This window comes from Homarus americanus, unplaced genomic scaffold, assembly GCF_018991925.1.
Source record: "Homarus americanus isolate GMGI-L3 unplaced genomic scaffold, GMGI_Hamer_2.0 scaffold33468, whole genome shotgun sequence".
Lineage (NCBI taxonomy): Eukaryota > Metazoa > Arthropoda > Malacostraca > Decapoda > Nephropidae > Homarus > Homarus americanus.
This window is the reverse complement of record NW_024714177.1, coordinates 2,951,460-2,964,759: the sequence shown is the minus strand read 5'-3', so window position 1 is coordinate 2,964,759 and position 13,300 is coordinate 2,951,460. Positions and strand designations below refer to the sequence as shown.

General features: G+C 37.6%; 1 protein-coding gene across 3 annotated transcripts in view; it reads left to right on the top strand.

Annotated features, from left to right (window-relative positions):
* The first annotated feature begins 391 nt into the window (after positions 1-391).
* Positions 392-13,300, top strand: part of LOC121876904 (WD repeat-containing protein 91-like) — a 37,765-nt gene continuing 24,856 nt past the window's right edge. For 2 of the 3 annotated variants that reach the window (XM_042382479.1, XM_042382487.1), the window contains exons 1-5: positions 392-540; positions 7,135-7,258; positions 9,945-10,085; positions 11,091-11,206; positions 12,172-12,365. In XM_042382479.1, the coding sequence (XP_042238413.1) occupies positions 421-540; positions 7,135-7,258; positions 9,945-10,085; positions 11,091-11,206; positions 12,172-12,365 (695 nt within the window). In that variant the 5' untranslated portion in view covers positions 392-420. Of the gene's footprint in view, positions 541-5,318; positions 5,503-7,134; positions 7,259-9,944; positions 10,086-11,090; positions 11,207-12,171; positions 12,366-13,300 lie in introns of all 3 variants that reach the window. The other variant, XM_042382480.1, reaches the window with a different exon arrangement.

The window sequence follows — 13,300 nt, the reverse complement described above, 5'->3', positions numbered from 1 at the left end:
TCTTTAAGATATATTTATTAAATCTGATTATGATAATTATAGAGATTTTATTTACACTATCTCAGAATTCCACTTAGTATTAACGGGTTAGTTTTTTTTTTAATTAATTGGGGATAAACGTGTCTGAAGAGAGCGTAAATGTTAAATAAAAAAGTGACGGAGTTGAGCAGACATAAAAAGAGGGAAAGATCATAAAGTTCAAGAAAAAACTAATATTTTACAAAAGAAGTTACCAAATATTTCCTGGTCTTTTAGGATCTATTGAAAGGTGTCAGCAATACTCTCCACTACCCACAATGTTTACCAACAAGAAAGCTGGCTGTTGATTGGTTAAGCCTTTCAGTATTGCCAGACAAGAACGGGCGGTGATTGGTAGAAGCAGTCCAGTGTTGCCAGCACGGAGACGCCCACGGAGTAAACATGTCACACATCCAGTACCTCGACGAGCTGGTGAAGGAATATTTATTATTTAGGGGATTTAGTCACACTCTCAGGTCACTCGACAATGAACTGAAGATTGACAAAGACAAAGGATTCCGGGTAAGTCACTAAGCTGGGTAAAACACGTGGTCTTTATTGTGTATCAACAAGTGAGGTTGGCAATGTTGTATATGCATGACTGGCTCTTGTTTATGGTGATGTTAGTGTTGAAGATTCATCTGTCATAGTGGCCATAACACACTAGTTATTGGGAGAATATTGAGTAACCAGAGTAGAAAGAGATAGACTCAGTCAAAGATTAGGTAAAATCATATTCAGCTGTACAGAGATTGCACTAAAACTTTTACTCACCCTCAGAATGTATAGACAAAGGAGTGTGTTTAAAATTCGTCTGTCTTGTAAACTTATTAAAATATATAAAGTAATAGTCTGGAACACCGACTTGTGAGGAAGAATACCTTTGGGGAAAAATATGAGAAAAAATAATATTATTTGTTGCTTTTAGAACAGTGGTTCTTAACCTTTATACTACCACGCCCCCTCTAGGAATTGGTCCTTCCCTCCACGCCCTTAGGAACCTTTATACTACCACGCCCCCTCTAGGAATTGGTCCTTCCCTCCACGCCCCCCCCTGCATCTATGAAAAAAATTCTCTCCCAGATTTTAAAGAAAAATGAAAAATATTGTGTTTTTAGTCTTTTTATTGAGTATAAATTAGTGAGATACTTGATATTGCATCTTAGCTACTAGATCTTGAATGCGTTGTTGAATGCCAGAGAGTTCACAACGTAAATCCCCTTTCTACGTTCAGCCCGTTTCTGTACTTGGTCTTGACAGCAACGAGCGTGGAAATGCAGCTTCACAAAGATACGTGGATCCGAACATAGTTAGAATCCGAAGAGCCTGATGTGAGATCAGAGGGTAAACAGTAAGGTACTTGACCCAGAACGTCTCAAGATCCAGTTCTTTGAAGTCTTCCTTAGCTGTGGAGTTGAACTTCAACTCAAGAAACTCCTCTTGCACTTTATCCGAAACATCAGCTACTTCACATTGAAATGGGTTCCTGATGAATTTCCAGGCTTCACGCTCCTCATCTATCTCTGGGAAGTATCTCATGAATTCTGTTTTCAAGTCAGTTAGATGAGTGATTATTTGTTTCTTTTACTCAGAATCAAGGTTACCGTGAATGAGAGCAGAATCCAAGTTACTAAAACTGGCTGTATTTCCCTGCTGAATTCGACACTTCCAGAGGTCGAGTTTGGCCATGAAGGTTCGAATGGTGTCGTGGTGCATGATGATGTTGATGTTTTTCCCTTGTAGTTTAAGGTTGAGAGCATTCAACGCTTCGAAGATGTCCACCAGGTAAGCTAGAGATAGCTGAAAGCCTTCAGACTGGAACTTGTCATGGAGATCTGCCTTCTGCTTTGAATCAAGAAATATTGCTACTTCTTCTCATAGTTCATAAAGCCGTCCAAGCATGTTCCCCTTTGATAGCCATCGTACGTTCGTGTGAAAAAGCAAGGTTTCATGTTCAGATTCCATATCCTTACACAGCAGACGACTGTTTAAGGCTCCAGCTTTGATAAAGTTGACTACCTTGATAGCCACGTTCAGGACATCCCTCATTTCAGCAGGTAAAGTTCTGGATACTAAGGATTCACGATGAAGTATGCAGTGTGTACCTACAACAGACGGATTTTTTTCTTTAACCATTGTAATGAATCCAGACTGCAGACCAAGCATGGCTGGAGCTCTATCAGTGCACACCCCTACTAGCGAGTCCCACGAAAGTTGGTTTTCCTGAAAGAAGTTTGATACATCATGAAAAATAGCTGCTGCTGTTGTACAACTTTCCATGGGGTGACAGTACAGCATTTCCTCTTTTACACTGTTGCCTGACACGAAACGAGCATACATCAGTAGCTGAGAACACTGAGCGATGTCAGTCGTTTCGTCACACTGGATGGCAAAAACAGGAGACTCTCTTACTTGGTCGAGAATTTGATCTTTGATGTCTTGAGACAATACATTGATCCTTCCCTTGACTGTATCGTTTAATAGTGAAATTTGGGAAAGCTTGTTTGCACTATCCTTCCCCAGAACGAGTTCTGCTGCACGGAGTATGCTTGGTTTTATGAGAAACTCTCCGATGTTACGGCTCTTCTTGCTCTTTGCAATCAACATGGCGATCTCATAGGAAGCCTCAACAACCTTTGAAGTTTGTTGCCGAAATGCCCCACTGCCGTCCAACTTAACTTGCTTCAAGGAGTGTCTTTTTGTTTCAAAGAATGCCTTGGGCTTGTCAGCTAGAGCAGGATGTGTTGTCCTCAAGTGGCGTTCCAAGCGTGAGGGCCGCATTCCATCATTGCTCAGAGTCTTGTAACATATCACACACTGAGGGACCTCTGTGTCACCCTTTTGGAGAGACACGAATCCAAATCGAATATATTCGTCAAGATACTTCCGCTTCTTTGCACTCATTGCGAATTATTTGATGTGCAGTGGACAACACAAATCTGTGAACAAAACATAAGGCACGTGTAAGGTAAGATAAACATCACCACGTGCTCATGAACACCACAACATCATGATAATCACAACCACATGATCAATAACAAACATATGATCGTAAAGTTCGTAAACACTACAAGTGACTACAATCATACATGATCATAAACACCACCATATCATTAACAAACATCACATGATCATAAACACCACATGATTATTAACAAACATCAATGATCACAACATGATCATAAACACCACCATATCATTAACAAACATCACATGATCATAAACACCACATGATTATTAACAAACATCAATGATCACAACATGATCATAAGCACCACTACATGATCATAAACACCACCACATAATTATTAAGTAAATATTAACAAACACCACAACATTATAGTAAACACATCATGATCATAAACACATGATTATTAAGAAACAAATCAATATCATCATAAATACAACTTTACCATAACCACCTGTTACCACCACATGATTTTAAGCACCGCCAACTTCTGATAAAATACAAACGGAATTCAAAACCTGCGAATAACAAACAGAGCAACACATGCGTGTTCACAATCCACCAATAAACTTATGGCTGCTTACTATTTTTAGGTAAATATAACAACTGGAATAAAACATACCTCAACAGCCTTAACTGAATAAATGTGAGAGAAGAGGAATTATTGCCACGGAGGTGTGCAGAAGATTGGGAGAGAACGGGGCTCACCAGTCACCAACGAGCCCCATGGGTTTCGAGGGATAGGGAGGGGTGGTCAATAAGTACAGAAAATGGTAAGCCCTAAGTAAAAAAAGTAGCCTATAGAAAACTAAAGTTATAAGGCGATACTTTTGCATTTTTTCATAAACTTCTCAATATTAGCCCACGCTCTTGTTAAGAGAATAAAACTATTATTATAATTAGAGAAATTCCTACTTTTTCCCTAGGGCTTGCGCCCCCCCCCCCCTCCCCCTGGAAATTACTGATGCCCCCCTAGGGGGGCGCGCCCCCCAGGTTAAGAACCACTGCTTTAGAATATAGAAGGAAACACAGGTAGAGGAATTGCAATTCTCTTAGAAATGGGTTATTATTCGGTTTAGCACATCTTCAAATCACATAGAAGCACTTACTTTCAGGCATTTCCTACCTCATTTATACATTCCTCAACCCCTGAAGCCTCTTGGAAACATGTTTCTTTCAGAAAAATCGCACAAGTGAGGAACGCTTAAAAAATTAGATAAATAAATCTCCACCCGCCATTTCTTGTCCTACCACGAGCTCTCTGGAGCTGTGAGGCGTGTCACATTACCTACCTCCGCAGGGGTAAGGGTCCCTTGTAAGGGTTAGGTGAGGTTAGGTTAGGTTAAGGTAGGTTAATTTAGTGAAAGTTATGGGTCTAGATGTTTGGATGTATTTGGATGTATTTTGTTCATATCTTACCCTCGTTTTTGATGGAAAATAGCCGTTTTTGATCAAGGATAACTGAAATCTTTTTTTTTTTTTAAACGACGCTTTTCCCATGGAAACGAAGGTCAGATCTGAACAAAACACATCAAAATATATCAGAAATCAAACTTCTCGTGAAAAAATTCGAGGGTGTGCAAAAACGAATAATTACAGTACCTAGAGATGTTGTATGGATGATGGTACGTAATGAAAATGGTACAACTTCTTCCTGGATTTTTATTAATTTTTTAAATTTTTCTCAGTGATCATAAATGACCTGTAGTGAGCAGGACATGAAAAAAAGGGAAATTTTGGGGTAAATACAGCAATAAAACCCTGATCATATGGCAGTAATAAACCATCTAAGTGCTCTGTAGGCAAAGGAAAATTATTTACCATAAATATTCAGTCAATATATCTTCCGTGGCTTCGCATATTGTTGTCTCCTCGTATACTATAGATTTTTATTTTGGTCGTTGGAATGATTAAAAGTAACAATGGAAGCTCTCATGGGGTTTTTTATTTCTATAAATATTATCTTGCCTTTTCGTTTGTTTTCAGTATTATAGATTTTAATTTTCTGGTATTTGTGTTTATAGCTTGTGCAAATCCCCTTGTTTTCTCTATTTGCACAATTGGTTTTTTAACGTATTCTGTGTATAAAGGATGAGATTCGTATTATGGTTTTGGATACATTTTCAATTTCACCTGAGTAGTGTTGCATTCTAAGTGAACTTTATGTTCCCTTGCTTATTGTTCTTTTCAAGGGGGACAGACTGAGGATTCTGTCCTTGGATAGGTTCAGAGACAAACTCACCATCTTGTATGTTAACTATGTAGTACTGTACAGTAATGGCATCCTGTGCGGGTTCTTCTTTGTCTTATTGCATGTTATCTGTGCCTGTAGAGGATGAAGACCGTCTCCAAGAGTTCATCTGTCAACGTGGACTAGTTGGAATGACGTGCAAATGTTCAAAATGTGGCAGAGAACTGACAGTGAAGAAGAAATATGTGCTTCAGTGTAAAAACCAATAAATGTAAAATTACAGAATGCCGCTTAAAGAAAGTTGCCTTCATTGATAGCTATCAAAGTAAGTTTTTTCTGCTTAATATGCCGGGGGGTCTGGGGGGGGCAGAGCCCCCTGGTTAGGAAGTTTGGTTGGTTAGATTAGGTTCTGTGCATTTTTGTATAATTTTTATTACTTGCTATCATCCAAACGACGTGTGGAAAGAATGAACAAGATCAAACAACTGCTTCTGGTGTTTGCCGTTTCCTCTGCCATTACAGTACCATATATATGGTTTGTGTACGCATGTACGCCATAGGTGTATTTTCCTGCTCCATTTTAGACCATTTCAGAATATTTCTACTCTGTCCAATGGAGAACGAATTTACACTGGTTTCATTCGGTACTCTCTTCCTATTAGTTGGGCAGATGAGTAGGAGGACCATCAGCAACAGAGTTAACAACCGGACCACGATTCTTAACCTCTCATTTGCACAGAAATTACGATTGATATAAATACAGTATGTTTAAATTTTTTTGCTGAATTTTTTATTAGTAAAATCATATGAATGCCGCGGTGGGCATAAAATAATTACAGTATTCAAATAGCGACTTCAAAGGATCCCTAAAAAAGGTCCTCCTTATTAAATTTTAACAACTTATTTGCAAGTAAACTAGACTACCTTTTGATATTTGATGCTGAAATTACAGTTCACAACAACAAATGGATAAATATTTTCTATATAACGTATCGCCAACTATCCTACTATGCTTTTACTAATATTTATTAAAAATTCTTAATACACTGACCATATCATTTGGGCAGCCATTTTTGGTTGAGGTTGATACTGGTCAGAGGCAGCGCTTCGCCTTCATTTCCCAACTTTGCCACTGTGCATCATGGAAAGTGCACACCGGTCTGAGTGGGACAAGTCTTTGAGCAGGACCTTGTTAGGCTTGCAAAGACTGGTGTAATTGTGTGACGGAAGAATGCTGCAACACTGGTTAGTACCAATTGAGACTGGTAAAATTGCCACTGCAAATTGCATCTCGTGTTTACACTTCTATTGGCAAATGCTTCCCAACAACTTTTTCACATCTTACATAACCAAACCAGTAATAGTTGACAACAGAGCTCTGTCAAAAGGAGTAACGTTAAGAAAAATTATATTGATGAAACTTGTTCTTACAGCTTGAATATCCCAAAAAAATGTTGGAGAAAGTGCAACCCTAAAATAAGACACCACCATAATTCTTGTTCTTGTAACAGATCCTGAGTAAACTTTAGAATTTAGTAAGATTCGAGAAGAGTTCTGCTAACTTATAATTATAGTTACAGTACTGGAACAAGAAACTTTTTATAAAAGAAGTTGTTAATGATTGTTTTATATTGTTTTAGGAGTTGAAATACAATTAAATTTTGAAAGGGAACAATTATGTAGTCGTCAGATTATGAAGACTTTACACGTGGCACTCTGCAGCTCAGTACATCTTTGTGGTGTGGATTAACATACTCTTTTTCTCTTCTTTGTTTCTTTTTTGCCCCCAGGCCCCATTGTGGGCTATTCCCAATAAAAAAAGAATAGGTTTGGGTAAAGATGAAATTTGACTATTTTTAGCAATATGGTGGTTAGATGCTTTATACAGTACTTGTTTTTGTAAAAAGAAGTTTTAAATCAAGTTTATATTATATATTTTTCTTATTAATTTTTGCAGGTGGATCGACTGGTTGACCAAGTGCTGAGTAGCATCCAAACATATGACCTAATAGGACTTCGTGAGTTGTGGGCACATTTAGACAGAAGAATCTTTGCCCGTCTCCCTCATACACTATTGCCTTGTGAGTTCTGCACATGAGAACTTAAATATTTTGCCATTACAGTATTTATATTTGATCGATAAAGGAAGGAGGGGATATTAGATATAATTTTTTTAAACCATTAAGTGCTACCCTGTACAGTATACACTATAGTATAGGAGGTATAGGGTTTTTTTGTGAGTCAGTAATACTGTAGGTTAGTGATCACTGAATTAATTGTGAGATCTAAATTTTAAGTTCTTTTTAGACCTGTAGTTACCGGCATATCTTTTTGGAGAATGTATTTTCATATAGATTTTTTTTTCCAAAGCTATAAACTGAAAATTGTTGTTTAACACTGTTGTGTGTTTATTGTGCTGAGAAGAAACATTTTTAATACTGTATTTAATTGCCACCATGCTTCTCAGGTAGTATTTAGGTTATATAATTTGGTAAAATTCTTATTTATTTGTCTTGTGAGGTGAGGTAACTTATTGTATGTTATGTTAAGTAGCTGACATGTAAAGAACTGGAACATCTTGTTAGCAGTCACTGAATTCTTCAACAACATTGATCGTGTTTAAGCTTCACAAGACACAACATATGAGGTGCTCTGCGTCAGAAGGGGTTGAGGCGACACCCCAGCCAAAATGCGTTTTTTTATGGATATCACTACTTTCACCCTTCCTCTACATGTAACCCTCTAGCTAGAATAGAAATATTGTAGAAAGTCCTTCAAAAATAAGGTGTGATTTCGCCTCAGGCCTGGAGCTATGTATCTGGATGTGCGCTCAGTTCAAGAAAGTGGCAACATCCCGTTCAGAGCGAGAGGAGCGCAAGCCAATCACAATGGATTTCCCCTTGCTACATCACAGCTCCTCGGCCTCCTCCTTAGTTTTGGCGTGTATTTTAGTATCAGGAGGTTCAGTGTACGTTCTACTGCTATTTTTGATAACTTTTCGGCGTAACATTGACATTATTCGTGTTCCACAGGTGTGAGAAGTGCTGTGTAATATTTGCCCAATATTAGAGCTAGATTCGAGTGAGGCCAAGCCTTCTGGTGTGGGTTCAGGAGCCCATTATTCCTGAGTGTGTGTTTCACGCTAGAGCTCACGTGGACATCCCAGTAATGCTTGGTGATTGTGATTTTGGCGGTGAATTTCGTGTTGATTATGCTGATGCAAGTGCTACTGGCGATGGTGCAGGTGACGTGCATGAGAATGTTAGTAATGAGCTACTTGGTGATGTTGGGGAGACTAGTGTTGGTGGAGCACCACGTAATGCAGATTACAGGGGTCAGGAGCGTACCCCCCAAGGACTTGTAGAAAAAAAAAGGCAGGACGAGAGAGCGTAGGGTTGATGAGTGGGCAAAGGAGGTTGCCAAGCTTAAACAGAATTTGGGTGATGAAAGTGAGCCTGACCCAACGAATGCTAGTGAAAGTGAGCCCAGTCTTATAGTGAAACTGAACTGTTGCCGGCATCAATAATCAAGGATTTAGTGTGTGTGGCAATTTTTAGAGAGTGCAGAGAAAGACTTTGATCAGTACGTGATTGATTATGACGAGGCCATTAAAGTTTTATGCACTCCTCAGGATTTATGTAACTTCAAGTAGCTACAATCTTTAGGTATAATAAAACAAAGGAACTAAACAAAGTAAGATTGTAATACTATTGTCATAATACTGTTTTTACCAAAGATTATGCAAACTTTCTCCTCCTTTGTATTCGTATGTTAATTACATTGGGGGAGGAGGGAAGAGGTTAATGGTGGGGAGAGGATTAGTGTAGTGGTGTTTCCTTATTATTACACACTATTATACTTAACAATATTATAAATCTTTGGCTAATAATAGGGACGGAAAGATAAATACTGATAGGCAAATGAGTTTTTTATTGTTATTTCATTTGGGGGGGGTGTAAAATGAGTGTTGTTTTTGGTGATCATTAACTTGTTTTACAGTATTAGCCCACAATAGTACCAAGATAATTATGCAAAAAAACGCCATTATTGTTGGTTCGAAGATCAAACAACTGTACATCACTGGTAGTTATTCTCATTCAATTCGTGATAAAATAATAATTATTCACAGTACTAACTTCCAGTTTTTATAGTTCACTAGGAGAGGGATTGAGCTGCACGAAAAAAAAAATCCTAGCTTAAAAAACCCAAAAAGTTATGGTTGTTTGAACTTCAAAAAACTTATAAACGCATTTTTCTCAGTTTTTTTTAATTTGGTGCTTCACCCCCTTCTGACGTGGAATGCCTCATATGACAAAATTATTAATTATTATAAGTTGCCTGTGGTGTAAATTAATATTACTTCAATAAATAAAATCTTAAGTCAGTTAAGTGCACACTGCCAGTTTGTAAGGTTTACAAAATTGCATGTTAGACCTATTGGAAATACTGTGTAGTGACTGTCAATATCTAAAGCTATGTGGGGTCCCACATTTGTCAGTGATACATATTAGTGGATTTTCTTGGAGGACACCATAGTAGAACATATTTTATAAGACAAAAGAAAGATTGAATGAGGAAAAGTCTGTGGTGCTCTTAGAGTCCAGCCACTCTGCACCATACTGTACAGTACTGTACAGGTACAGTAGTAGGAAAGGGGAAAATTGAAAAAAATGGGGGGATATTGAATTTTCAAAGTGACATATAATTTTGTAACTGCAGTAGTCATAATATGTTCAGGAAAATCAGTTCACTCCTGAATTATTGCAGGTGTGCGGAAGCTGGAGACAAGTATCCTGCGGCTCTATGTTATCAACACAATCCAGACCAACAAACCAGACAAACTGGTTGAGTTTTTTGAGAAGATGGCACCAGACCTACAGAGTCAGTCAGAGTGGAGAGAATGGTTCAGTAAGTTTGGTTTATTTTCTTCATTTGTTTCAAGATTTATTAGTTTTATGGATGTGGCAGTAAGTTGTTAGAAATTTCATAATACAGTAGTTTGTGGTTTGTTAAGTTTTCATAATTCCTTATACTGTACACTCATCAAGTTACTATATGTTGCTGCAGTAAATGTCTGTGTGCATAATGATAATACCTCTTAACTAAAATCATCACACAAGTTTACACTTGGTTTGGCATGTACAGTACAGTCAACAGTAGAAGTTTGTCCTGGACCAACCTGCATTGTGTGAGGCAGGTGATCTTATAATACTGTATGAAGAAGAGTTGGCACACATGGTTGGGACATACCTCTGCTGGTGACTGTACATAGACAATGCAGGCATACAGTTCAGGGTGTATAGGCAAAGCAGGTGTATACTGTTCATAGACTGGAGGCATACAATTTCCAGTGTACAGTACCTAGACAGTGCAGGTATACAACCATAGTAAATGAGAAAGAAAGTTGGCCATTATTGCCAACAAAGCCATCAGATGCTTATTTCTAGTAGAGTCCTTTGCTTAGGCTTGGTTACTAATCAGTAATGCAGTAGTTTTTCTTCAGGAGTAAAAATAAATTTTTTTGATAAATATGACAAGCAATACAATTGCGCTTGGACTATCCGAGGCTGATGGATTACTTCAACAATAAATTATTTTGTGGTTAATAATGTTCCTGAAATGTAGCTAAATAGGTAGTACTACAGTAATACTGTATGTAAACACCATATTGAAAACAGAAAAGAAGGATATGTTCCATAATTTATTTACCAAGCCTTAGTGATATATTTATGGTCCATTTTTGTTACCTCTACAAGATTGCTTGGACAAGTTTTGGGATTCTTATAATCCTTACAGATAAAAAAAATAATAAGACAAATATTCTACACTTCAGTTTGTGAACCTCATAAATAATTTAGTTTAATCCTTAGGTGGCACAGATATGATTTATTAACTTTCTTTTTAACATTGCAGTTCTGCCATATCTGAAAGGGGTGGAAGAAAACCCATCATTCGCAATGTATTTTACACGACAATGGCAAGACACGCTCTTGGTATCCCTTCATAATTTCTTGGCAGTTGTCTTCCAGGTGGGTTGGGTCTTAACTTATTTTAAGTTTTCTCGGTGGGACTTGGTTAATTGTAAGTCTCCCAGGATGGACTTTGCATGACCCTTTGGATGCGTATTTCATCATACAGTATTTAATTTCCAAGCTGTATTCCCAAGGAGTGTCAGTTCTCCAGTAAAATATGAAAATGGTAATTGATCTATCATTTTTTTTAAGGCAAAATTTCCATATCTGATATTAACCCTTCCATTGTAGCTGTATAATTATTAGGCCCTATGTGGGAGGTTGTTTATGTTATTTAAACTTTATAAATAAATAGAGTAGTCACTCCTTATCACAACATAGGTGGTTTGTGCAATAGTAGGCATTCTGGTGCAAGGATAACCTTATAAAAAGTTTGTAATACCTTTAGAAACCAGTCACAGGAAGGCCAGTACACTAACTACCTCAGAGACCATGACTGTTAAACTTATCACTTTGATCTACTCTGTGATTGGGTGATAGTATGTCACACTACCATCACTAGACTGTATAAAGGAGAGGAAGGTGACAAGGCTTTTACTCCTAGGACAGACATATAAGTGTGGATAATTGAATATTAGCTGTAAGAAAATGACTTGTTTAGTGCAGAGGTAGCCAAGATAGTTTGTGAAGAAGTGGATGTTGAAATGGGAATCAATTGAAATTTAGTGTGTTGATATAAATTGAAAAATTAATGAATTGAGGAATGATTATTTATAAGATGTGTTACTGTATTATGAAAGGGGCTTCTGATAATTTGGTATAGTTCTGATGAAGAGTAAAGTGTTATATGAAGATAAATACTGTATGAGCTTTTTAATTCTATGGTAGTACAGTACTGTATATACTGCACCATATATTTAGATAAGTGGGTATGTAAATAGATTGGTAGATGGATTGATTGATTGATAGGTAGATACATTATATGAATATGTTTCAGAAATATTCTTTTCATGTATTGACAGAGTATTGAATTGCCAACTTTAGCTAGCTACCGTGATGAAGCCTCCAAGATTGCCAGACTTCAGGAAGAGAATGAACTTTTGCGAGTGCGTCTGGCAGCACTTACCACATCAGACCAGCCAACCCTTGAACTTCTGACTATCCCAGACCCTCCACCTCCACAGCACCTTATGGATGACTTCTATAATATTGCACAGTGAGCTTATTCATACATGGTGAAAAAGTACATGAGGGCAGATGATAGTTATTATTGTAACTTTATTTCAAACTGAGCTGAGTATATTATCTGTACAGTCGGTTATTTAGAGTAAATGATCATCAGTGTGATAGAAGGTATAGTTGTGTTGTATCAAATAGAATGGTTGTACCATATTTAATTATTTTCATGTCCTGTGCTCAGCCTTAATTAACCATTTCTATTTCATTACACAATACAGGGGCAGAGCCAGGAATATCAAGGAGGGGGGAGGGGGGGTCCAAGAAGTTGTGGGTGAGGGAACATGGCGAGCACAGCAAGCCCACCCAGCTGGAAGGACGCTGTAAGCCCCCCACAATTGTCTTCTACAATCTGACCAATGTCATTGGCATTTTGAAGCCATTTTGAAACTATGTGCCCTTAATATTGGAAATATTCTGAGGTCAATATTAATTATTTTTTATGATATAAATATGCTTGAGTACAATACTGCATTAAAGATAGCGTATTGGAATTTTCTGATGAAAAGAGGGGTGTCCTGACCCCCAGGAACCCCCCCCCCCCTGCAATATGATACAATAATCTCTGAATATAAAGTGGGAACTAGGCCCTGTCAACATCATATTAATCCAAATTGTTTTATACACACTTTATTTGTACTTAGAAGCAATACAGTACTGTATTACAGTATAATAACCTTTGGGATAACTGGTTGGGAAAATAAGCTTTGTACAGGTATCTTTCGAGATGAGAATGGGTTAGGTTCCCCCCAAAAAAACATTCGTCAGGTGAATTTACGTATCATGAATAGATAAACTTTTGGGAAAATTGGGTTCGGTTCCCCAACGATAAAAATACCCCAATATCATACCCCCAAAACACAAAATCGGTTCACAAAGAAGAACAAAACCTACCTAACTAATGGTAAATAGTAC